At 43.2% G+C, this 27,144-nt stretch overlaps 1 protein-coding gene across 1 annotated transcript in view; it reads right to left on the minus strand.

Moving 5' to 3' along the window:
* RALGAPA2 (Ral GTPase activating protein catalytic subunit alpha 2) overlaps positions 1 to 27,144 on the minus strand; it is a 126,212-nt gene that overhangs the window by 65,985 nt on the left and 33,083 nt on the right. The window contains exons 13-25 of the mRNA XM_054383527.1: positions 26,723 to 26,871; positions 26,183 to 26,294; positions 24,723 to 24,960; positions 24,004 to 24,168; positions 20,982 to 21,119; positions 19,722 to 19,816; positions 16,980 to 17,070; positions 16,641 to 16,817; positions 14,998 to 15,191; positions 14,415 to 14,513; positions 14,006 to 14,161; positions 2,114 to 2,242; positions 629 to 757 (exon numbers count right to left, since the gene is read on the minus strand). Coding sequence (XP_054239502.1) covers positions 629 to 757; positions 2,114 to 2,242; positions 14,006 to 14,161; positions 14,415 to 14,513; positions 14,998 to 15,191; positions 16,641 to 16,817; positions 16,980 to 17,070; positions 19,722 to 19,816; positions 20,982 to 21,119; positions 24,004 to 24,168; positions 24,723 to 24,960; positions 26,183 to 26,294; positions 26,723 to 26,871 — 1,872 coding nt within the window. The remainder of the gene's footprint in view (positions 1 to 628; positions 758 to 2,113; positions 2,243 to 14,005; positions 14,162 to 14,414; positions 14,514 to 14,997; positions 15,192 to 16,640; positions 16,818 to 16,979; positions 17,071 to 19,721; positions 19,817 to 20,981; positions 21,120 to 24,003; positions 24,169 to 24,722; positions 24,961 to 26,182; positions 26,295 to 26,722; positions 26,872 to 27,144) is intronic.

Consider the following 27,144-nt stretch of genomic DNA (forward strand, 5'->3'; position numbering starts at 1 on the left):
CCCTAGCCACACCTCATTTTGTGCAGTGCAGGCACCATGGTGCCTTGAGTTTATCAAAAAGCAACATAAGGTTGTGTGAGGGCAACCATTTGCAAGTGATACTCCAGGTTACCTTTGTTGGGTCTTGGGGAAGAGCATCTGATTTTCCCCTGCAAGATTATTGTTATGAAGGTCATGAAACTACTAAGCTTTCCATCTCACAGAGCAATTCAGGTCTCAAGGTGTCCTGCTGAAATTAATTCACATAAGATGATGGTTCTAACAGTGGAATTTTCCTAATGTTTTCCTGTAATACCAATTAAGACAAAAACTCTTCCCCCTTAGGCACACCCCACATGTCTTACAAGACAGATATTATGAAAGGACACTTTAAATAATTGACCTGACAGGCACCTAGCTGGAAAACATTGCATTAGATCACAGTCAGTTCACTCTCCTTGAACATAAGATGGAGTGTGCAGTATCTAAGCTCTGGCAATTTTGCTTATCAAGTACATAAAACGTACGTGTAACGTGTGCAGTTGGGGGGCTTGGAGAAGGAGTGGTTTATTTTTGAAACAGAAGTGTTCAGCAAGAATGAAGTGACAGAACAGCAAAACACCTCAGGACTAATGAATTGTGACTTTACCTTCACGTCCGCAGTCCCTGCGACGATCTCGCCGGCTTCCGAAATGGGCCGCAGGATGGGGATTTCTTGGTAGATATTGGGAAAGCAAACCAGAGAGCCAAGGATGGTGTGAGCTTCTGAACGGGGGGCCTAAGGGGGGGAAAGTAAACAAAGGTATTCATAAAGTCCTGAAATTAACGAAGATATGAGGCTGGCACATAACACTGTAAACACTAAGTGTGCTGTATTCAAAATGCATGTTAAAAGCATCCTGAGGAACAGACTCCAGAAGCTTTTTCTTCACAGCTACAGCAGAAGCTGCATTAAAGCAATGACTAACACACACTTGCCTGTCCATGCTCTTTGTTGCTCTGCTCTTTTTTCTGAGGCTGAGCTTCTCCTCTAGCAGGGACTCAGCCCCACTCCTACGTATATTCCACATTTTTAATACCTCCTCTGACATGAGGCAATCCAACTACCAGCAATTTGCTGTCAATAATAAATACAGATCAACCCAAAGAATAGCTGAGTAAGTTTCACCCCCAATCCACTACTAGCTGAGAACAGCACAATGCTCTCAAAAGGACTGTGTGTACATGACAACAGTGCACAGAGAGGTCCCTGCTTGAATAAAGCTACCAAAAGCACCATGGCATGAGTTATAAAATGCATTAACTACTGCTATATAATCTTGCACAACGTTAAAAATGAAGGGCATACTAAGTTTAATGCTAGCAGCAGAAATGGATGGTGGTGTTTGGGGTTTTCTTCCATGGGAAGTTGAGTATTCATTTCTTATTAGCACTTGGAGCTTTGGATCAGTGATCAGGCTGATGATTTTTTAAAAGATGTCAGAAAATGAATGGCTGTAAAGTCTTGGGAATAGAATTGCAGCAGCAAGGCTTGGCATTTCACTTTGGTGGAAAGAGGAGAGGGCTGTGGCCTCGTGCTGGGCCACCCACTCAGCTGCACAAATGTCAAGAGCAGCAGTAAAAGCACTTGGTCAGAAAGGACAGAAAGGCTTCCCTGAATTGAGGTTTCACACACAGCAAGGCTTTCCTGTTTCTCCCAGGATTACCAGACCTTTGCCCTCATTTTGGCATCCTGTCACTGATTTGCTATTTTACTTATCCTTCACTAACGTAAGCATTTAGAGTCTCATTTCTGTTACTGTTTGCATTTAGCAAGAAATTCTGCAGTTCCAGAGTGCCACACTTCCCCTGTTTGCCCCCTGAAAAAGCTAAGGGGGCCTGTGAAATCCAAGCCCTGCTCTCAGCTCACAGTCGTGCTGCAATGCTGGCGAGATGATGCCTCACGCTTTGGCCTTTTGATGAAACACTTCTGCAATCGCCTATGTCACCTTATCCCACGAGTTCACACATCAGCTGCCATGCTACCTGTCCCAAGAGCCCTGTTTCACATTGCACTAATGAGCCAACACCTGTCAGAGCGGAGCCATCTGAAGCAGCTCTCGGGGGACAGGGCCTGGGGCATTGCCATGCTCACCTCCAGCATGTCTGTGCTCAGCACCCTGGCTGCTGCTGTAATGAAGTCTCCAATCAGCATCGTGAAGCCAGGTAAGCCCAGGAAGAAAAACCAAGGTGGGCAGTGCTTTATCACGGTGTTTAAGATATCCTGAAAGAGAAGTTGAGCTGTTTGAGAAGACACAAGCAAAAGGAGAAAAAAAAAAAGGCATAAAAATAAAAGGGAGAGTTGGAGAAGATTTAACTTTGTAATTCGAGGAGGTTTAACTTTGCAATTCACCAGTTCCACGCTAATCAAGGTGATAGTTGCGAGGGCTGGAGTACCTCCCCTGTGGGGACAGGCTTCAGAGAGCTGGGGCCATTCAGCCTGGAGAAGAGAAGGCTCTTGGGAGACCTCATAGTGGCTTTCCAGTACCTCAAGGGGGCCTACAAGAAAGCTGTGAAGGGACTTTTTACAAGGTCTTGTAGTGATAGGATGAGAGGGAATGGCTTGAAGCTTGAGGAAGACAGATTTACACTGGAGATTAGGCAGAAAGTCTTTACAGTGAGGGTGGCGAGACACTGGAATAGGTTGCCCAGGGAGGTTGTGGATGCCTCCTTCCTAGAGGTGTTCCAAGCCAGGTTGGAGGAGGCCTTGAGCAACACCTGGGCTAGTGGAAGGTGCCCCTGCCCCTGGCAGGTGGGTTGGAACTGGATGATCTTTAAGGTCCCTTCCAAACCATTCTATAAACCTATGAATAATTCAGAGCCCCACAGCTCTCTGTAAAAGTGATTGTGACAGAACCAGTACTTTCCCCTGCAGATGCATTTAACAGAAAAGGTGTCTTTTGTATTTTGGTAGTATTTGTACTCTCAGATTCCTATTAAAAGCACCAAACACCTATCTTCATGTCTAAGCATAGAAGAACTGTTCTCCTGTTCAAGATGACTTTGGACTCCAACCATTCACACTGTTAATCAATTTAAGATGAAGCATTGCACCATTTGAAATGAGGTACTTCCTACAATCGCATTACTCAGAGCTCTGTAGCCATAAAAGCATGAGGTGACACAATGAGGGCTGCCTTTGCCCTGAAGGAGCTGAAGGCAGACACTGACAGCAGCTTGCTTACTCCTGTCAGGCAGCTCCACCACAGAGAGCATATTTCAGCTTTTCTGCACTGAGAAATGTAGTGATGTCAAATGCAACAAGTGATTGCACACAGCAGGCTAACAGATGAATCTATGCTAACCAGATTGTTCTGACTCTTCCTCCCAATAATTAAGACAGCAAATACAGATAAGCCTTGGGGGAAAAGAAGAGAGAGGTTTTGCTGAACTTCTGAAGGAATAGAGGCTTTTTTGGTTTTCACAGGCAGTATTATATGGGTGAGAGCAGACTACCAGACAGCTTTGCTCTCATCATTACCCCATGACACAGGACACAGCCAAGATAAGCATTTCAATTTTAATCCTTCCACGTTTCAATTCTTCACAGTCTCTCCAAATCAGAGCAGAGTTCCTGTATTTGAGTTAAGATTTTCATCCTACAAGGTTTCAGCAAGTTTAAAATTAAGCACAAAATCTATATAATCCTTACCTGCAGCATCGTATTTGCTGAAAAATTAAAGTTATTGCTACACTGAGCAGAAAATTATTTTTTGTCTCAAAAATTCAAAGAAAAGTTGCAAAGGAAAACCATTTTCAATCTGGCTTTGTGGTGTGCTGAAAAAGACTTGAATTTAAATTTAGCCCCAGAATGTGTCATTTGCTCTACTGCTAGAATCAGAATTCAAACTCTTGTCTCTGAATGAGGCTATGCTTTAACACCACTAGACAGGCTGAAAGAGTTGGGGCTGTTCTGCCTGGAGAAGAGAAGACTCCGGGGAGACCTTAAAGCTATATTTCAGTATCTGAAAGGGACCTACAGGAAAGGTTGGGGAAGGATTGTTTAGAAGGTCTTGGAGTGATAGGACGATAGGACAAGGGGCAATGGTTTCAAACTGGAGCAGGGGAGATTTAGGTTGGACATCAGGAGGAAGTTCTTTAAAATGAGAGAGGTAAAATACTGGAAGAGGTTGCCCAGGGATGTGGTTGAGGCCCCATCCTTGAAAGCATTCAAGATGAGACTTCCAATGTCTCTGAGCAGCCTGTAGTCAGAGGTGTCTCTGCTGACTGCAGGGGGGTAGAACAAGATGAGCTTTGAGGGGCCCTTCCAACCTGATGCAATCTGTGAACTTTCTCAAAGCACCACTGAACACCTGGAGAGTGTTTCACTAAGTGCTTAAAGCAGCAACCTCCTATGAAATAGCTGTCTTCCAGATTTTAAATAATGCGATTCATTTTTAACATAGTAGCAGATAATGCTTTCACTTTCCTGAATAAGCTAAAATGCCACTCGAGTTAATGTTTAAACGACTTTTAATCACTTCCTTTGATACATTTTAAAGTCAATATCAGTCAGTGCAAACATTCAAAAAAAGAAGGAGCAGATGGATGCAGCGGCTCATAAAGTGGGTGGTAAACTCCCACTGGGAGCAGAACAAAAGGCCCACCTCTTCATAATTAAAGCTCTGATTAGTGCACCGGCTCCTCACCACAGAGCACACCTGTAGGGACGAGCTGAGCCAGGTACCGCGATGTGTTTGGGCTCTGAATAATTGGGCACCGTGCTAAGGAGCAGCAGATGGGAACACGCTGCTGTTGACACATGCCAGGATAAAAGAGCCTGTGATAACCTGGCCTGAAAGGTAACCAACTGCTGGAAGCACAAAGCCCTGCTGCAAACAGCAGTGTTAGCTCCTGTCCCTGCTCCATCCAGCCCATCTGCCAAATACCGCTGTAACAGTCACCCAGCCACATCAGCTTCCCGCTTCTAGCCAGGGGCATCCTCACTCAGAAAACGAGGATTAGAAAAAGTAATTGCAGGCCCACTGCTTTAAGATGGCAATACCTGGGAGTTTACAGAACAGAAGAACTAACACTACATGAACAAATGCAGGTCGAGGGAGGTTCTTCTGCCCCTTTACTCTGCCCTACTGAGGCCTCATCTGGAGTACTGTGTCCAGTTATGGGCTTCCCAGTTCAAGAGGGACCAATGGAGAGAGTATAACACAGGGCTATGAGGATAATGAAGGGACTGGAACATGTCTGATAAGGAAAGGCTGAGAGACCTGGGGCTGTTCAGCCTGGAGAAGGCTGAGAAGGGATCCGATGAATGTTTGCAAACTCATTAAGGGTGGGTGTCAAAAAGAAGGTACCAGTCTCTTTTCACTGGTGCCCAGTCATAGGACAAGAGGCAATGGATACAAACTGGAACACAGGAAGTTCCACCTCAACATGAGGAAAAACTTTACTGTAAAGACCTCTGGAACAGGCTGCCCAGAGAGGTTGTGGAGTCTCCTCAGAGACTTTCAAGACCCATGTGGATGCATTCCTCTGTAACCTGCCCTGCTCTGGCAGGGAGGGTTGGACTTGGTGATCTTCAGAGGATCCTTCCCACCCAACTATTCTGTGACCACTGAAAAGAGAGACTAGCACCATCTTCTTCACAACTACCCTTCAGATATTTAGAAACATTAATAAGATCTTCTCTCAGTCTTCTCTTTTCCAGACTCCCTTGACCTGCTGGCCACATTCTTCTTAATGCACCCCAGGACACCACGTTTCACCTCAGGCACTTCCCTATAAATCTGTGATAACTTGAGTGACTTGATTTAAATGAACACAAGGTGAGGAACATCCTGACTGTAACACTGCTGTTCTACAAGAGCTTACTCCAAACAGCATGGACAGGGAAGAAACCACCCCCCAGGAAGGAATTCCAGGTAGAATGGGAGAGTTTTCTCCCCTTTGCCACTTAGCACACTCTCCTGGAGAAGCCAGCTCACAATAAAAGCACCATTTCACGCAGTAATTCAGTAGCATTGGGAGCTTATCAGAAGAGCCAGGCTTATGAGAAAGGCAGGGAGTGAGAACATCTGTCCTATCAGTGATACTGCAAAAATCAGGTAATTCAAACACAGGCAAGTTGTTTCCTTCCCTTCAAAGCACTGTTCTCTAAATGTAAACTCTGTCCAGCAGCTTACAGCCTAGTAAATGAATCACTTTAATTGAATGCTATGTACACAGTAACTGGAAAAACACAAGCAATAAGAAAAACATATGGTGATGGCAATAGAAATTGGTTTACTCGTTCTGAGCAGTGTTGTTTCTTTACTTCTTTCATAATTGACCTTTAGAACGATAAATGTGTAAAATAATTTTGGTTTATTATGGCTCCAAACCTTTCAGCAATTACACAAAATGAAAATTTAAAAGGAAGTATTCATTCTGGAAGCATTTCCATTGTTTACATAATTGCACAGCTATAATTTAGCCTTCATGTTGTTAGAGAAAAGTGAAAAAAGGACCATTATGGACTATTTCAATTCAAAATGATGCTCTGTAGTGTTAAAAATGGGGAGGAGGGGAAAGAAGGGGGCAATCACATGCATGTCCCTTCTCAAATGCATTAACCCTATAAATGGCATGATATTTCAATGGAGGATCATCTAGTAATCCAAATAATAAGTTGGTAAACATCCACTGAGCAAGTGGGGAAAAAAAATAAAAATAATTATGCAAGTTCACTGAAAGGTCAATTACAAAAATATTCTTCACCCAATTTTGGTTCAAGCTTGTGCAGATTACAGGTGTAACCAAATAGCCTGCCATCTGCCTTCATCACGTTTCCAATTGTCCCTCTGCAGGAACAACATGGATTTTTCACTTAAAGTTCACTCTGTTCTTCCCCAACAGACACCTCATCAGGGGCTGAAATTTACAGCACGGGGAAGATTATTAATTTACACCAAATTTAAATGGTAATTCCCTCATTCTGTATTGTAAAGGAACAATTCCATTTACTCACGCCAACTTCTCCTAGCTCTGGTTACACTGTAAGTAAGAGTTAACTTGCTGAAAATTAAGTGCCAGTTAAAAATTTATTAAGTGTTCTGATACCCTCAGAAAGCCCAGGATTAGCTTGTCAAAAAAAAAATCTATTGCAATGCAGCAATCCTGGCAAGCTGTGCCAGGGAAGGTTTAGATTGGACATTAGGAAAAGCTTCTTTACTGAGAGAGTGGCAAGGCATTGGAGCAGGCTGCCCAGAGAGGTTGTGGAGCCTCCTGCTCTGGAGGCTTTCAGAAACCACCTGAATGTGTTCCAGTGTGACCTGCCCTAGGTGATCCTGCTTTGGAGCCCCTTCCAACATCTATGATTCTATGAAGCATCTGTAGAGCATGAGGTTAGTGCTCAGAGAGAAGGTCGGTTTAGGGAAGGGAAGGTGAACACTGATAGGACAGGTTAAGGAGGTCCCTGCAGTGGAGCAGCAGGAAGGCAGCTCCTCCACCTCAGCTGGCAATTAGCAGCACAGGATATGGCATTGCTTTGCACATTTTTATTAGAGCACCTATCAAAAAACAAACAAAAAAAAAAGGCAAATCGATCAAACCTTCACTTGCTTAAAACAGTCCCTCAGAATTTAGCATGCAACCTTGCTTAAAAAAAAACAATGCTAATAGCTAATTAATTGATAGCTAACGGCTGGACTTGATGATCTTAGAGGTCTTTTCCAACCAAAACTATTCTATGATTCTAAGCAAGAAGTTGAAGTAAACCATACTCAAGCAGAGAAGTAAAATTGCTCACAGAGGGAAAGGGAAGGATGCTGAAGATGCAGCCCAGCTGAAATAAGCAGAAGGAAGGGGGAAGTCAAGCAGAGAGCTGATGGAACAGCAATGCAGGGGCATGTTAACAAAGGAATTTGCTACAGGAGATCCCAAAGCTACAACAGTGACTGGAGAGGTGGAAGAAGAGGTGTGAGCAAACTGGAAGGAGGGAGTTGCTGCCTCTGTTTCCGAAACTCTATTTCTATGCTGGACAGAGTTCAGGAGATCCTCACAAAAGAGCTTACAAGCAGTGAGCACTCGAGCAAGATACTACTGAGAATGCAGAAGAGACAAGCTATGAAACAGGTATTTGGGTGGTACAGAAGCAATTTAGAAAGAGCAAAGGTATTAAAAAAAAAAACTGTAAAAACAGAACTACCAAAATTATGCCAGAATTCACAGCTCCTCCAACCAGCATGGCCTGGTTCTGCCTTTATTCCAGTCAATCCTAGCAGCTTTTTCCTCCAGCACTTCCAAGTGACCTTACAATGGGTGAGCAGAAGGGTATGACGGATTTCCTGTGACACCTTGTTTGTATTGTCTCTACTGGAAACCTGCTGCCTGTTAACACCTTTTCAAAGTACTTTTAGAGCACATAATGGAAACAAGCAAGCAAATGATATACAGAAAGTGAGATATGGGGGAGATGAAGAGAGGGAGAAAATCATGGTAGCCATTGGAATAAAGTCACAAGAAACTCAAATATGGGAATGTAAACTTTAACAGACACTGTGGTAATTATTTTCTTTTAAATGGCAGTCTGGAAAGGAATCCCAAATGCATTATTGTTTCTGAAATGCTGTACAACTAAGGGTCCTCATGTGCAATATTATCAGGCAGAAATCCAGGCAAGAAGTACTTATCCCACTGCACAGAAAAGCAAAGCTGCTCATTTATTATACCTTTAGAGGAGAATTCTCTACATGTCCCAGTGAAGAGCACTAATGGCTGAGCAGTCTGGAAGCTGTACACCACTCCTCACTGCTGAACAAGTACTGAGCAGAAGGATATAAAAGCTCACAAGTGCTTTTTTGTTTTTTGAACTTCAGATCAATGCTAATCCAAATAGGTAATTAATATGGCTTCTGTGGTAGCAACTCTACTGGAAAATGCTTCACATGATAAATTAGCCATCTCTCAAGCAAAGAGCTATGCCAGAGTTTCCACTGAAGCTTCCCTACAACTGGTGTAGCTTCCTTCCCATAATTAGCAACAGTGTATTTCAAATAAATGAAGAGGCTTATAGACAAGCATAATGTACATTAGGGTATTACCATCTTTACTGATAAAAAAAAAAATCATAGACTGGTTGGGGTTGGAAGGGACCTTCAAAGGTCATCTTGTCCAACCCCCCTGCAGTGAGCAGGGACACCTCCAAATACATCAGGCTGCTCAGAGCCTTGTCCAGCCTAACTTTGGGCAACCTGTTCTGGTGTTCCACCACCCTCACAGTAAAGAATTTGTTGCTAACATCCAGTCTAAATCTCTTCTTCCCTAACTTCAAGCCATTGCCCCTCATCCTATCGCTGCAGGCCTTTGGAAACAGTCCCTCTCCAGCCTTCTTGGAGGCCCCCTTCAGGTATTGGAAGGATGCTATTAGGTCTCCCCAGAGCCTTCTCTTCTCCAGGCTGAACAACTCCAGCTCCCTCAGCCTGTCCACAGAAGAGAGGTGCTCCAAGCCCCCCTGATCATCATCTTAGCCCTCCTCTGGACCCACTCCATCAGGTCCATGTCCTTCCTGCCCTGGGGGCCTCATAGCTAGACACAGTACTCCAGGTGAGGTCCCACCAGAGCAGAGTGACAGAATCACCTCTTTTGATCCCTGCCCACACTTCTTTTGATGTAGAGCCCAGGATGCCTTTGGCATTCTGGGGTGCAAGTGCCTGTTGCTGGCTTATGTCCCCATGCCCATCAACCAGTACCTCCAAGTCCCTTTCTGCAGGGCTGCTTTCATTTCCCAGCCTGTATTGATAATGAGGATTGCTCTGACCCAGGTGCAGGACCCTTTTACAATGAAAAGGAATCAAGCTTAAGGCATAGCTGTTAACTTCTCTGCCTACAGCTGGGCTGCATTCTGTGGGCAGGCCAGGCTGCATGTGCTGAAATTTAATCACCAAGGACATCTGTCAACTCATTTGGATTTGCAGGGTTTTTTCTTTCTGTATTTCAAGTTTTGCCCTCACAAAAATGAAAGAAAAAGGCAGCATCACAGTTCCTTTCCTTGTTTATTAGTCGTCCTTTCCACAAAGGATTCTGAAATCTATACTGTTTGTTCTGTTCCTTAATCAAAGAATCATTCAGCTTAGAGAAGACCCTTCAGATCATGAGATCAAATCATTAACCCTACTCTACCAAGTTCACCACTAAACCATAGACCTAACATTTTTCCTAATGTCTAGCCTAAATCTACCCTGCTAGAGCTTAAGGCCATTCCTTCTTGTTCTATCACTAATCACATGTAAGAAGACACCAGCACCAACCTCCCTGGGTAACCTGTTCCAGTGTGCCACCACACTCACTGTAAAGAATTTCTTCCTAATAACTACTCTGAATCTTCCCTCCTACAGCCACAATCCATTCTCTCTCATCCTATAACAACAATCCCTTGTAAGAAGTCCCTTCCCAGCTTTCTTGTAGGCTCCCTTTCAGATACTGGAAGGCTGCTATAAGGTGTCCCTGGAGCTTTCCCTTCTCCAGGCCCCCAACTCTCTTAGCCTGCCCCCACAGGGGAGGTTCTCCAGCCCTCTGATCATCTTCATAGCCTTCTCTGGACTCACTTCAGCAGTTCCATGTCCCTCTTATGTTGGGGGCACCATAACTGGATGCAGTGCTTCAGGAGGGGTCTCATGAGAGTAGAGGGGGAGAATCACCTCCCTCATCCTGCTGGTCATACTTTTTTGATCAGGTTTTAGGGCCCTCTACAGTATCAGAAAAATACCTTGCTGCCTTGAGCAGTACAGGAGCAGAACTATCATCCTGCAGGCCATTGCCTGCAAGCCCCTTGACCTCAGGCCCCTTCACAAGCTGGAAGTCATTAACAGCTCCAGACTGAGACTTGCTCTGCACCACCTTTAACACAAAGACTGCTCCCACCTGAAAAGGTGATGCAATTATTGCAGAGAATTGTTCACTCCTTCATGTGGAGATGTTTGTTGTGAGACACTTAGACACACACGGACAAATTAGATGCAGCTCATTACCTCACTATCTCCTTCTCATCTGCTCAGCTAATTGCTACATCTTGAACCCTGAGTGCCATGGGAGAGTGTTCCATGAAATACACCCTCACACTGCTCTTTTACAGACCCCTGAGACAGGGCTGCCCAGGCTGTACCTGCTGGGATTAACATTGTATTCACGTGTGAACTTACTGCAAAATGGGGTATTTTGGTTGTCTGGCAACACCAAAGTCTACACAATACAGCAATGTTAGATACATCCTTAAGAGAAGAGAGGAAAGAAATTTATTTCAAAAATCATCACAGAATGGTAGAGGTTGGAAGGGACCAGTACAACACCCCTGCCAAAGCAGGATCATCAAGGGCAGATCACACAGGAGTGCATCCAAGCAGGTTTTGAAAGTCTACAGAGAAGGAGACTAACCACTCTGGGCAGCCTGGTCCAGTGCTTTGTCACAATGCAGAAGTTTCTTCTCACGTTGAGGTGGAACCTCCTGGGTTCCAGCTTGTACCCACTGTTCCTTGTCCTATCATTGGGCACGACTGAAGAGCCTGGCACCTTCATCTTGACACCCACCCCTCATATTTATAGATGTTAATAAGAATCCCCTCAGCCTTCTCTTCTCAAGACCGAACAGCCTCAGGTGTCTCAGTCTTTCTTCATAAGAGAGATGTTCAAGTCTCTCTATCATCCTCATAGCTCTCTGTTGGACTCTCTCCAGCAGATCCCTGCCTCTCTTGAACTGGGGAGCCCAAAACTGGACACAGTATTCCAGGTGTGGTCTCACCAGTGCAGAAGCAAAGAAAAAAAATAACTCTGATCCTAAGTAAAAACCATTCAGGTCAAAGAGGGATTTTGCATCTGCAGTCACCACCCTCAGCATACAAACTTTACACCCATCCAGCACCTTGAAGCTAATTGTACTGGTATAAGGATAATGCTGCTTATCAACACGTTACATGAGAAGCTAAGCTCCAGTAACATCAGAGAGAACTCGTGGTCAAGTGTGCCACCAAGAGGAAAAAAAGAGAAATGAGTGAGGCAAGGAGGAACAAAAGAGCAGCAGCAAGAGTGCAAAATAATGGTAAACCCTGGAATGGTGTGACATGTGGGATCTACCTTCACTGTACAGTCTTCATCATCTTTACTTGCCAGATGAGGAAAGGTGAGAACACTGGATTTGTTCAGTCTTGAGAAGAAAAGGCTTAAGGAAGACCTTATTACCATGGATCAAGACACAGAGGGTAGCTACCAGGAGGATGGAGACTGCCTTTTCACAAGGAATCACAGGAAAAAGACAAGGGGTGATGGGGACAAGTTGCTGCTGGGATGATTCCCATGGGAATCCAGAAGAAAATGTTTCACCATGAGAACAGTTAGAGATTGGAATCATCTCCCAAGGGAAGCAGTAGATTCCCCTACACTAGTCAGTTTCAAGACTCAGCTTGACACTATCACCTAGAAAGTTTGGACCAGATGATTCTTCAGGTCCCTTCCAACCTGGCATTCAGTGATTCTGACTTGTCACGTTTTCATTTGTGCCTTATTAAATACCAGGTGCTTTTGTGAATTTCTTCTGATGTCCAACAGCAGGTGGGACTCAATTATTCCAGAAGAAAATCCTTTCCCTTTCTGCTCTCCCCCCCTCCTTATCTATCTAAAGGAAGATCTTTCCTAACTTTTTTTTAATTCTCTAACTTTTCAGAAGTGAGCTTCAGAGGGCCAGAGCCTGGTACCCATGCATTATTTCTCTCTCTCTCATCTGCCCTCTGCTGGCATCCCCAGCACAGCTCTGGCCACTGCACTCAGACTTTATTTTGGGGAAGAAACCTCACTGCTACAGCTATAAAAACACAAAGTTCTTTATATATTTTCCTTTTTTTTTTTCCTAAAGAGTATTTCCTATAGTCTTTATGAGTATTTAGCTGGCCCTATAATCTTCTTACATCTCAACAGATTAAGTCTTTTCTTCATCACCCACTGAATACTTTATTAGGCCAACCCAGGGCTCAGGGACCTAGAAACGCCTTTGTTACAGTGATAAGATAACCTTCTGTCTCAGTCCTCCCCTTCAGTCCCCTTTGCACTAGTCAAAAAGAGCTGGGATGACAATTTTAGACATCCCCTGAAGAATGAAGCTCACACTTCAAAAGAACTAAAGATTAAACATCCTGGTCAAGCACAGTGCTGCTGGAAACTTAATGGAGTACTTGAACATTATTAATGTGGGCAGCTTGACCCAGCTACTAACTGTGCAATGAAGGTGGACAGAAACCCAGAGATTATTCCTCAGGAATGAAACATCAGCAAGCATCTGCAATGCAATTGTGACAGTAACTTGCAAATAATTCACAGCTGTTGAAAAATTTGTAACTGGGAAAGCAATGAGAAAGGACACAGGTTCACAGACTGCACTAGGTTGGAAAGGACCCTCAAAGGTCATCTTGCCCAACCCTCATGCAGTCAGCAGGAAAGCCTCCAACTACATCAGGCTGTCCAGGGATACATCAAGGCTGATTTTGAATGTCTCCAGGGATGGGACCTCAACCACGTTCCTGAGTAACCTGTTCCAGTATTTCACCACTCTCATTGTAAGGAGCTTCCTCTTAATGTCCAACCTAAATCTCCCCTGCTCCAGTTTCAAACCATTGCCCCTCTCATCCTATCACTACAAGCCCTTCAAAGCAATCCTTCCACAGCCTTCCTGTAGGACTCCCTGCAGCCTTCTCTTCTCCAGGCTGAACAGCCCCAATTCTTTCAATCTGTCTTTGTAGGAAAGGTGCTCCAGCCCTCTGATATCTTTGTTGCCCTCCTCTGGACCTGCTCCAGCAGGTCTGTGTCTGTCCTGTGCTGGGGGCCTGTGTTAGCTAGGACTATGCAACCTAAAGAGAGGCACAGACTGGGTGAACACAGGATAATTTCATACATCAATTGTGGCAAAGCATTGCTTCCTTTCTGCTTCAGATCTTCAAAGAGGGAAACACAGACATTTCCATCAGCACACAGCAATAACTTAGGCTTTTTAATCAAGTGAAGCTTGTACCTGGTCTTCACTTGTTAAGCCAAGGTGCATCACAAAATAAAAATGAACCAGGAAATCAGAATTGGGCAGAACATCTTGACGCCGAGTCATCATAGCACAGATCAGCCTGTAAGCCTGGAGCTTGCCCTCCTTGTATTCATTTGGCAGGGTGGTTGCCTGAAAAGAGAAAAACCTTGTATTATTACTTGTTTTCTAGCAGCCAGCTAACATAAACCAGCCCATTTTCCATAAAGCAAATCTGTTTCATGTATTTATTAAAATAGATTCAAGCCGAAATTGCTTTTGGAGGATATTTGTCTTGTTAGCAAGCTGCGACTGTAAGCATGAAAAGCAACACAACTAAACACAGACAAATTCAGTCCAATAAAGACAAAAACACCAGTGTGTGAAAGTTTTAGAACTAACTCACCTTGAACAACCATGAGGCAAATATCCTGAGAGGAGGAATTAGGACAGGAGGAGAGGGAGTAGACTGATTGTCCACACTTATAGCAAGGTTGTCCCGTATCTAATGGTTCAAGGAGAAGAGAGTTAATAGAACTAACAGCTCATTTTATTAATGCTCTGCATTTCATATTATTCTTTCTCATTTTATTTACTTGAAGACACTACACTCTGCACTATTCAGAGATCCTACTTAAGCCAAAATTCCCAGGAAAGCTTGTTCTTTAGTGTTTCCCATTGTCTAAGCATATAGTGCCCTTTAAGGGCACACCATGGGCTTTTAACCAGATACCAGCATTTGCAGCATGCTATTTCTATATCTGTATTTTCTTTTCTCACCCCATTTCAATTAATTTAAATTCTGTACTCATTGCTCAGGAACCTTCTTCATTGGGGATATCTACTGGAAATCATACAAGACTAGGTTTCTTTATGACAGAATCCTCCAAATCTGATGCTTCTGTTCCAAACGCTAATACTAAACCAAATCTCAAAGCACTTTTCACAAGAACCATCATTCTCATTAGATTAAGCATCCCGTACAATACCTTGGCAAGTTTATACCACAACTCGTAAAGGTAGCCAAAAACTTTTGCATGGATTTTAGGTGACTGAATATTGTTCACATCCCCAAGAATTCCCAGGACTCTCCTCCATAACACAGCAGCAGAATCAGGATGCCAACCGACGAGGCTTCCACCAGCAATTATACTGCAGTCATCAGCAAGGAATTCACTGCTGTCTGTAAATTTTAAAAGTTCCATTTCATGGATTAGAAATGCAGCATTAGGATGGATTTGCTCAATCAAAGAGGAGCTTTACTCACAGATAGCTTTGGGTTGGAAGGTTGTCCTCAAAGCTCATCTTGTCCAGCACCACCACAGTCAGCAGAGACACCTCCAACTGCACCAGGCTGCCCAGGGACACATCAAGACTGATCTTGAATGTCTCCAGGGACATGGCCTCCACCACACCCCTAGGCAACCTATTCCAGTATTTCACCTCCCTGGGAACAGGTTGCCCAGGGAGGTGGTAGAAGCCTCACCCCTGGAAATTTTTAAGGCCAGGCTGGATGTGGCTCTGAGCAACCTGATCTAGTGTGAGGTGTCCCTGCCCATAGCAGGGGGATTGGAACTTGATGATCTTTGAGGTCCCTTCCAACTCTGACAATTCTATGATTCCACATCAGGATGACAGCTTAAGACCAGTTTTGCATCAGACAGACTGTCCCACTCAAGGTTTGTCTCTTTTTTTGGCATGGAGGCAAATGCAGTTAAATAGAACATTCATGTACTTAGAGATTTATTCAATTAAGAGCTGGCTTTTACAGATAATATTTCTACTTCTAAGAGTTCTTTCTTTGCTAACCTCATGCAATATAAAATGGAGCTGAACAAAGGAACTAAAAGGAAGGTCCTGCTCAGGCATTGTCTCTTATACAGTAGTAGTTCCTGAGATAGCAGAATACAAGGAGAGAAGGAGAGCAGGGGTTGTGAAGATTGAGGGGATAATGAAATGAATATGCTTAAACTGCAAAAGAAATTCCATATTGAAGTGCAAATTTAATGATAAGAGCTGTTACATGATCTTCTAGCAGACCAGGCAGAGCTGAGCAGAACTGATCAGCTATCACAACTCTGCTGATTAGCAGTAATTTAACAGAGTAAGCAAGCCCATTATTTCCAACTGTGTGATCATTTTCTGGACCACAATTTACTGGCAGCTTTGTCAGCTGCAATCCGATTCTCCAAATTCTTCAGACTCTGGGCATTCAAAGCTTATTTTTGAATGAACACTATGGACAGAACTTGGTGATATATTCCCAACAAAATATACTTTTTTATAAGCAAACTGACCTGTATAAACTCCTGCACAATCTGTACCAGGTGATAGGATGAGAGGAAATGGCCTGAAATTGTGCCAGGGGACATTCAGGTTGGATACTAGGAACAATCTCTTTACTGAAAGAGTGGTCAGGCATTGGAACAGGCTGCCCAGGAAGGCGGTAGAGTCACTGTCCCTAGAGATGCTCAGGAAACATGTGGCCATGGCACTTTGGGACATGGTTTAATGGGCATGCTGGTGTTAGGTTCATGGTTGGATTTGATGATCTTGGAAGCCTTTTCCAACCAAAAGAATGCTACGATTCCTCTGTGAGATTAAAATGTAAACATTTTCTGGACCACAGTACCTGTTAAATTTGCAGTATCTGAAGGACTAAGCTGAAGCCAGCGAGGTGCATCAGCATCCACACAAACATCTTCTGAGGCATTAACTTCATGGTCCTCTTCAGAAGCTTGCCAGGGCATGAGCGCGATCTCCACCTCATTGTTATAGCCAACCCATGTGTCGCTGCTAACACTTGCACCTGGAACAAGAAGGGAATTAAGAGAGGTCACAAAGCCTGCTTCCAAAGACTGCATTAGCAAATCAGGATGAGGAAAGCACCTAACACATCTGTAACAAGACAAAATTAGGACATTGATTTCAATTGCTACACTTAAGCAAAAGACTGTTTCTCGGAACTCACTTTTTTCTCTCTCTGTGTAATTTCCATACGATTGCTGCAAGTCTGCTTTCAAATCTAATTCAGCTGTACTGCTGCTTCTTCCTTCCAGTGCCTTCAAAGTAAAAAAAACAAACAAACAAACAAAAATCATCTCAGCTTATTACAGCTTTGAGAACTACATCACATTTTAGCTGATTTGAGATACACAGTCATTAGAAATTAATGACAACAAGGATTTCATGCAAATTTAGACTACCCAAATATCTTTAAATGCCCTATTTAATATCTATAATACCCAAATATCTCTAAGTCCAATTAACAAAGCTCAGAGTTTTCCAAAGTTACTTTAGGCATGGGATTTCCCCCCATACTCGGCACTGGTGAGGCCACACCTCAAATACTGGGTTCAGTTTCGGGCCCCTAACTCCAAGAACGTCACTGAGTTGCTGGAGTGTGTCCAGAGAAGGGCAGTGAAGCTGGTGAAGGCTTTAGAGCACAAGTCTTGTAAGGAGCAACTGAGGGAACTGTGGTTGTTTAGCCCAGAGAAAAAGAGGCTGAGGGGAGATCTCATTCTCTACAACACACTGAAAGGAGGCTGGAGGCAGATGGGGTCGGTCTCTTCTCCCAAAGAACAAGCAATAGGATGAGAGGAAACAGCCTCAAATTTCAGGGAGGTTTTAACTGAACATGGGAAGAAACTTCTTCACTGAAAGGGTTGTCAAGCCCTGGAACAGGCTGCCCAGGGCAGTGGTTGAGTCTCCATCCCTGGAAGAGTTTAAAAGCCATGTAGACCTGGTGCTGAGGGACATGGTTTAGCGGTGACCTGGCAGTGCTGGATTAACAGTTGGTCTCAATGATCTTACAGGACTTTTCCAACCAAAATGATTCTATGATGTTTTCAGTTTCAGTCTTTATCCCCCAACAAGCAGAACTTTTGACTCATGTTTTTCCACAAATGTTCAAGGCCAGGCTGGATGAGGCCTTGAGCAACCTGGTCTCGTGGAAGGTGTCTCTGCCCATGGCAGCGGGGTTGGAATTGGATAATCTTTAAGGTGCCGTCCAACCTAAATCATTCTATTAAGCTATGAATATTTTTTGAAGTATTTTCAGGAAGAAATCAGTAGCCATCTAAGATGGGTTTGGTTTTTTTTAACTGCAGAGAACTGACAGTCATGCCCAAGGAATAGGTTTGCTCATGCTGCCTGACAGACTGCAGAGCAGTCTCTGGTGAATCCTGCTCTCAGCGATGACCACACTTCAGTAGGTTGTGATCTGAAGCCAGACTGCTTCACATGGTACATTAGCAAGTTTTGAAGCACAAATATAGGCAGATCCCAGCTTACACTTGTAAAAAAGGTGGAATTGAAATACTGGGAGCAGCCCAGCAGTATGTGATTGTGCATAATTTATAACATGCCATTAAAATAGAATAGGGAACCAGGTTAATTTTTAATTCACCCAACTACTGAGTTTGCCCTCTCTCCCCTCCCCTCCACCATGCAAAGCACCCTGGGTTTTCCTGCCTTTTTGAGACACTTTATTATTCCTAAGACAACTAATGAAAGTACTCTGCAGAAAGTGACTGGTCTCTCCTTCCTAGAGCTGAGCTTTAATGGCATTTTTAAGTCTAAAAATATGGGAAAGCCATGGGCCAAAGATGAGATTCAGCTTTAAATCTTCCATGCCATATTGCATTATACACAAAGATGATCAGCCTCTGTTATTTATCATTTCTATTTAGTCAAAAGTTGCATTAAAAATTTATGAAGCTTGCCTGTCCTAATTTTAGCTACAGAAACATCTGTCATCCATAGCTGGAGACAGAAATTGTGCTGAAGGAAAGCATTTTCCCTGGTACTTTAAACCATCAAACGTTTATTCCAGTGTGCTGTAGCTCTGTAATAGCCATGAGTTATTGCTGTTTACAAAGTTATTAATCCACATTCACAGATTGCATTGGGTTGGAAGAGATCCTCAAAGGTCATATTTTCCTCTGCAGGCAGCAGGGACACCTCCAACTACATTGGGCTGCCCACAGACACATCAACTCTGATTCTGAAGTTCTCCAGAGACAGGGCCTCAACCACATCCCTGGGCGACCTATTCTGGTATTTCACCACTCTCATTTTAAAGAGCTTCCTTTTCATGTCCAACCTAAATCTCCCCTGCTCCACTTTCAAACCATTGCCGCTTATCCTATCACTCCAAGCCCTTCTAAACAGTCCTTTCCCAGCCTTTCTGTACTTCAGATACTGAAATGTAGTTCTTCCATCTCCCTGGAACCCTCTCTTCCCCAGGCTGAGCAGCTTGTCTTCATAGCAGAGGTGCTCCAGCCCTCTGATCGTCTTTGTTGCCCTTCTCCGGACCTGTTCCAGCAGATCCATGGCTGTTGTATTGGGAGCTACAGAACTGGTTGCAGCACTCCAGGTGAAGTCTCACCAGTGCCGAGCTGAGTGGCAAAATCACCCCTTTGGACCTGCTGGCCATGCTGCTTTGGATGAAGCCCTATAAACAATTTCTTGTTTATATTTCATGTTAAAAAAGCGCAAAAGTTTCATGCGAGACCAGAAAACCCGCAATTACAATGAACACATGAAAAGGCAGAATGATCAATTACAACTTAATCCTAGATTCCATACTCAAGATGTGATTAAGGACTCTTCACACTTTCAGTTGCTGGAGTTTGTAAATATTAGAAGGCATCAGACTGGAAATAAGACATTGTTAGAGAGGCAGCAATGATCACTTTCTGGTTTGCCTTACTTGCTCAGCTTCATGTTCCTTCGTTGTATATCCCTTATTTTCCTGAGCTGATTTGGAGTCTGAAGTTAAATTATAAGAACTTCCAGCCTTTTTACCTAGAAATACAAGGAAGAAGAAACAGACATTTGTGGGATCAGAATAGATAGCAAACAGTATCATTATTTAAGTTTCATTTATACCTTTCCTTCCTATGTTTACAGCTAAGTGAAGTAATACAACATTAAAACCAGATGGCTTGGAAAATCTTTCACAAGCATAATTGTTACTTGGAATACACAACATTTAAAAGCCAGCCAGAAAATAGAAAGTTTAAGAATTATGTACAAAATACATCTCTGGGAATGTTTCACAGAACCACAGAATGTTAGCGGATTGAAAGGACCTCCAAAAATCATCTAGTCCAACCTCCCTGCTAAAGTAGGATCACCTAGAGTAGGTCACACAGGAATGCACCCAGGTGGGTTTGAATGTTTCCACAGAAGGAGACTCCACAACCTCTCTGGGCAGCCTGCTCCAGGGCTCTGTCACCCTCACAGTGTAGAGGTTTTCTATATATTCACATGGAACCTCCTCTGCTCCAGCTTGCCCCCATTGCTCCTTGTCCTGTCATTGGACATCCCTGAGCAGAGCCTGGCTCCATCCTCCTGACACTGCCCTGCACATCTTTATCAAGAGGAATGAGGTCACCCCTCAGGCTCCTCTGCTCCAAGCTGCGGAGCCCCAGCTCCTTCAGCCTGTCCTCAGAGGGCAGATGTTCCTCTGCCTTCAACATCTTTGTCGCTCTGTGCTGGACTCTTTCAGGCAGTTCCCTGAGGTCCTTTTGGAACTGAGGGGCCCAGAACTGGACACCATGTTCCAGATGTGGCCTCACCAGGGCAGAGCAGATGTGGAGGAGAACCCCTCTTGACCTACTAACCACAGCCCTTCTAATCCACCCCAGGATGCTCCTGGCTTTCATGGCCACCAGGGTATGTTGCTGACTCATGGTCATCCTGTTGTCCACCAAGACTCCCAGGTCCCTCTCCCCTTTTCCTTTCTCTTCCTTCTCATTTTTAGTCACCTGATTTATAAAAGGTACTGTCCTGCTTTGTGTAACTTCTTAAAAACAGTTCTTTTAGCAAGACACCAAGAATGTATTTACTAAGAAAATGAGATTAAAAACATTTTAGATGACAGCTGGAAACAAAAGTAGATAAAAGCAGTATTCATGAGGCTGAACTCCTTCAGAAGTACAGCATCACTGCACTTTATCAAAATTACCTTGGAAAAAATCAGATGGAAACTGATCTGTGATATCTGAAGTGCTGCTGCTTCGAGTCAGCTGCTGCTCTTGGTCTGCAAACAGGCCTGCAGTTTCTGTTCCTGTTGAATTTTCCAGCTGCTGAGATTCTTCAACTTCTGTTGATTTAATTAAAACACAAGATATTTGCACAACCTCAGAATGATGGATACATGGAAAATCCTTACCTAAGTTCCCCTGACTGCGTATTTTGCTTGCACCAGCTCAGACATTCAAGCATTTAACTAGTTTCTACAGTAGTTCCTCAAAGAGGCACTGCTCTCCTCCTCCTCCCTGTAAAGGCTCCTTGTTTTGACAATAAATCCAAGGACAGAGTAACAAGAAAGGGCTTTAAGAGTAGCCACATTTTGCCACCCTTTGTAACTCTGAAACAGGACAAGACACACTCCCACCACACTTGCTCATCTCTTAGTAGCTACTAATATTACTTAACACCACGTTCTGAACAGATCAGAGGCACAGGAAACAGCATCAGTGCAAAACATCTTGTTCTACACTATTAGAGAACAATCAACTGGACAGAAAGGGAATGGACAGACAGCAGTTAAAAAATATAAAGAACATTTATATAAAAGTTGACTTTAAAGTACAGTACCTGACAGTCTGTGAGAGCAAGAAGTGTAAGAGATACCAGGTAAGAGAGAGCTCACAGTGTGAAGCAGAAGAGGGACACTTTTAGTGGCTGGCAAAGCCTCATAAAGATGAACACAGTTGCTGATAGACTGGCTTCGCTTAGCTTCCAGGAAAAAATAAAGCAATAATTATGTCAGAAGCAAAAAATGTAGTGTCTGGGATTCTAGATGTCATGATACATTATACACAAAGCTTTGTAGAACAAAAAGAATTAGTTTTACAACCTTGTCAAAAGCTTTAAGTTTCCCTTACAGAAAATGAGCAATTTATCATTAATTACATTACTAAAAGTTATGCTGAATTAGAAGTCTCTAAAATAAATTCATTAAGAAAATCAAATATCTTATTCACCATAAAGTTTCTCTTCTTGTACACAGCAATGTCTATGTTGACAATTAGAAGATAAAAGAGAGGAAGGAGGCAGTGAAAATATTCAAGCAAGGCAGTAGGCACAAGATTCTGCGCTGCTGCAGCAATACTTGGCTGTTACTCTGATAACCCCAGATACAAAAGTAGCAAGAAAAAAAAGTCTTAGCTGGGAGCAGAAAGGGCTCTGGTGGTTTTATGCTGAGTTAAGGGCTGCTTTGTTGTTTTTATACATGGGCTGGAAAACAGAGAGATTTTTTTAAAGCCCCCAGTAAGAGACACTTTTCCCAAAATATCCACTCTGCTAAAGAGTCACAAAATGTTAGGGGTTGAAAGGGACCTCCAGAGATCATTGACTCCAAATGCCCTGACACTACAGGATCACCTAGGTTAGGCAACACAGGAACACATCTAGATAGGTCTTGAAAGTCTCCAGAGGAGGAAACTCCACAACCTCTCTGGGCAGCCTGCTCCAGGGCTCCATCACCCTCACTTTACAGAAGTGTCTCCTCATATTGAGGTGGAAATTCTTATGTTCTAGCTTGTACCCATTGTCCCTTGTCCTATTACTGGGCACCACTAAAAAGAGCCTGGCACCTTCATCTTGACACCCACCCTTCAGACAGACATTGATAAAATCTCCTCTCAGCCTTCTCTTCTCCAGACTAAACAGCCCCAGTCCTCCCATGAACTCCCCAGTCCTCCCTCTGTGTTCACCTTAGGGACTGCTATACTGCAGTCTGAAAGATGGCACCTCTGGAAATGTTGGCTTAGCATCTGAGTCTTCTGTGTTTCTAAATAGTCTTAGATTAGAAAAGGAACGGACATGTGATAGATTTGAAATGATCACTTGGTTCACCACCATGTGCAAACAGTATTTTTGTACAGTATTTATGACCATATTTTGCACCTGCAGACTTGGGAGCCACCAGTCATCACAAATCCCATGAAAACCAGAGGAATTCTCTTTTTTGCTATGATCGTGAGACATAAAATGGAACTGAGGGCTCTTTAAACATGAAGTTCATCTTCCCAGCTAACAACCTACTTGCTCCCTACCAAATAAGATTTTCTTACTAAAGCTAGGAAGTTCTTTCAATTTGAACTCAGCCCTTGCTGAACAATACTTCGAGGTTCGCTCTACTAGGGGAGAAATGCTGCAGCAGAAGACTTTGCTGGGCTGGAGCACAAATAGGAACTCACTGGATTAAAATAAAATAGACACGAAATATGGATTTACTCTGTTGCCAAAATGTTTTGTGATCTAAGCTGAAGATTGTAGCTTAGTTATGTAGCACATAGCCACAAAAACATATTAAATCACCTTCTTCAAGGTCTCCTGGTAAGGAACATGACTAATCTGTTGACGATGAGGAAGGAAGTTGTGCCTGGAAATATCTCCTGCTCAAAAGCAGGAGACTTTCTATGAAGAACAGAATGAGATGGTTGAATAACCTTCCCTACATAGGTTTAAAAGGTTCAGAGACGTGGTGCTAAGGGACAGATGTGGTGCTAAGGACTTGATGACCTTAAAGGCCAACTGAATCAATTCTATGAGTTTTAAGACAAGGCCCAAGGAAGCGGAAAACAGAAACACATTACCATGAAGTAAAGAGAAATCAAATTCAGGCTGCTGAAATGCTAGAAAAATCAGTTGTGTTCAGTGCCTGGGGTCTCTCATTCCCCCATCACTCCTCACATCTGTTCTCCTGTTTCCGGAAGTACACCAAATAAATCACATGACTGATTTGCAACTAAATGTAATGCATTTAAAAGCATATATCCAGAATTTTCCAAAGTATTTGGAGTCTTTGTTCATACTAGTGATGGTCAAGACACCCCAGGCAAAGATGCACAACATCTCTGTTGAAGCATCCAACTATTATTTGCACAACTTCTGAAAGCAGCCACAACTCAAAGGCAGATTTCAAATCTGAGTGTTCCTGAGTGTTTGGGAACATCAGGATGTAGTTGTGGTCTAACCTGTTGCTCTCTGACGAACAATGTTTCTTGCTTTCTCAACTCCTGGGGCTCCAGAGGTTGTAGCACTTCTGAATCTCATTGGCTCCACAACTTCAGGATGACTTTTCCAGCTTAATGAAAAAGATCTTCCCACTACAGCTGTCTTCTGAGGCTCTAAAATGCCACCTTAGAGATAAAGAAAACAAAATTCCATAGCATTGCATGCTTGGGCACAATATTTATGCTCAACAATGAATGGACTTTCAAGCACTCTCACAAGAAAAATATTAACATTTTAAACAAGAGACTCACTTCTACTATGAATAAAAAACAATCACTACTTCAACTATGTGCAACAGCTGCAAGGTGGTACATAAATGTAGCTGAAGTATTGTAATTAATGCAGTTTAATAAAAATACATGGAAAAGAATGTTTACATGGATGACTACCAGACTGAAGCACAGAAATCCACTGGAATGTAAAATTTCCACTACACAGAAAATCCTGGTTTTGAGCACATACTAAAACGTGCTCAATAGCTTTCTCCCACTGACCCAAATCACCTTTCCTCCCATGATGAAGGATGAGAATAAAAAAATCCAAAGCACTGCATATTTGATTAAACAGGTTCTTAGACAAGATTAAGTAGTATTTACGGTTAGATTAAATTAATTTTTAAGATTAAACCTCAATCTTTAACTTGTTTGGTATAAACAAGCACTGAAGCACAGAGACTAACCTTTGCCTCTCTGCTTTTTTTCTTTCTGTTCACTGAGCTTATCCAAGGGTAAATTGGTCATTTCTACCCCATACACAGTTCTTGCTAGCACTGCTGTCAGAGAGTCCATAATATTGGCCCACTCATTTATGAGCTCCTCCCAGTCTGTCAGGGCAGACAGAACACTGAGCAGCTCATCCCACAGGTCCCTGGAGATGTAAACACTCAGGTTTGCTCTGATCCAAGCCACGATGAGGGTCTGGGAGAAAAGAAACAAGGGACAGATCATGTATTTGTCAAAATTATTTCACTGACCTGAATATTAGCAGTGAGAATTCATGCTGTACAGGTATTCTGTAGAGCTATTCTTCATCATAAAGACACTCCCCGAAATCAGTGGGCAAAGAATTGTGGAGATTACTAAGGAAATCTAAATACCCTGAAATATTTCAGGTGGTCTGAATGTCCTCTGGTAGACTGAAATAATACCCTTTGTATAATCATAGAATGATAGGGGTTGGAAGTGACCTCTTAAGATCGAGTCCAACTTCCCTGCCAAAGCAGGATCACCCAGGGCAGCTCACACAGGAACATATCCAGGTGGTTCCAGAAAGTCTCCAGAGAAGGAGACTCCACAACCTCTCAGGGCAGCCTGCTCCAGGGTTCCAGCACTGTTATAGTAAAGAAGTTTGCCTCCTTGAGGTGAAACTTTCTGGTATCCATTCTCCTTGTCCTATCACAGCACACCATGGAAAAAGACTGGCCCCTTCTTCTTGACACCCACCCTTCAGATATTTGTAAACATTAATATGATCTCCTCTCAGCTGTCTCTTCTCCAGACTAAACAGTCCAAAGTCTCTCAGCCTTTCCTCATCAGACGTTCCAGCCCCTTCATCATCCTCAAAGCCTCTGTTGGACACTCTCTAGTATATCCCTGTCCCTTTGAACTGAGGAGTCCAGAACTGCACATAATACTCCAGAGAACGAAGAGCTGTTTCCTACACCCACAGAATGACTGCAGAGATTGAGATACAGCAGCGACACCCAGGCCTAGGCACTGTAGCTGAGCATGTGAAGTACAATACAAGGTATAAATGTCCTCATCTCAATCAACGTGACTCAGTTTTGACTTGCCAGCTGAACTTCTAGAAAAACAGTTACATCAAGCTTACACGTTAAAGATACTCATTGAAGATATGCCCCAAAGAGACTCTGTGTGCCTGACAGTTCCCACCATGGCTTGTAATAGAGCCCCAAAGAACAAATCACATCAGTCTCCCTTTGTTAGGGACAGTTTACCAAATAATTACTTGGATTTCTGCAAAGGAGAAGTTTTTTTGTGTTTTACAAGTAGGTTTCACAGTACTGTGAGATACTTCTTAACTATGGGTAATCATCATTAAAAAGAAAGGCAACAAAACAAACAAAAACCCCACAAACATAAAACACCAATAAAAGCCAAACAACCCCCAAACACTTACTCGGAAAAGTAATCCTGACATGCTTTGAGCAAATGTATCCTTCATCTGGTTCTCTTTTGGCTTCTGCATCACAGCTTCTGTTATTCTAAGGAGTATCTGTAACATCTGCTCCCTGGTTCCAAAACAAAATTGCACTTTCTGTTCACATGTCCTAGTAATTCCATTTGTTAGTTTTTGTGCACCAATGCCCCTCTTAATACTCCAGTAAGTCTTACTCATGGAGAGTGGGATCACACTTCAGACTTCACAGATCATTTGCAAAGCAATATTAGTTGGTTGTGGACTGTAAAAACTAATTCTTGAGAAGGTGAAGTCAGGAATGGAAATACCAGCCAGAACCATGAAGTCAAACAGTACTGTGATGTAGATGCAGCAAAACCTGCCATCTCACAAATCAATTCAGACAGCAGTCACTGGCAGGACTGGTGCTGTAAGGTGTGCTCCTGAGAAAGCCAGTCTTTTCCCCACCCATCAGCTCTCCCATGGAAGTTGAAATGTTGCCAATTTTCTGCTAAATGATGCAGAACACATTAAGCTTACCACGTCCTCTTATTCATGGACAGTTCCATTATCATGCGCCTGAAGATACTCAGCACTGCTTTGCAGGCATCCACTTGCTCCTTGAGAAGCACAGGGACTTCAACACATGGCTCCAGTAAGAAAACATTTGCAGAGTTTGTCAAGAACACCTTCAAGACAGGCATTTACAGTTAGCTTTTGTAGTGTTAGGAATACAAAACATCAAGACTCACAATTAAACACTTCTCCTCCTCCAGCCAAACCTTTCACTTTTGTGTTTTGCCTACAATTTATTTTTCTGCACCACGCTTGCTTGGCATTTCAGACACAAAGGCATGCATTGCAAACAGCATGAGGGTTCTAGGGGTCTCTTCCACTCATTTCCTGGCACTATGTGCTTGAGCTACCCCCAGTAGTTCCAATAAATGAGGTTCAGCAAAAGC

The sequence above is a fragment of the Indicator indicator genome, chromosome 9 (assembly GCF_027791375.1).
Source record: "Indicator indicator isolate 239-I01 chromosome 9, UM_Iind_1.1, whole genome shotgun sequence".
NCBI lineage: Eukaryota > Metazoa > Chordata > Aves > Piciformes > Indicatoridae > Indicator > Indicator indicator.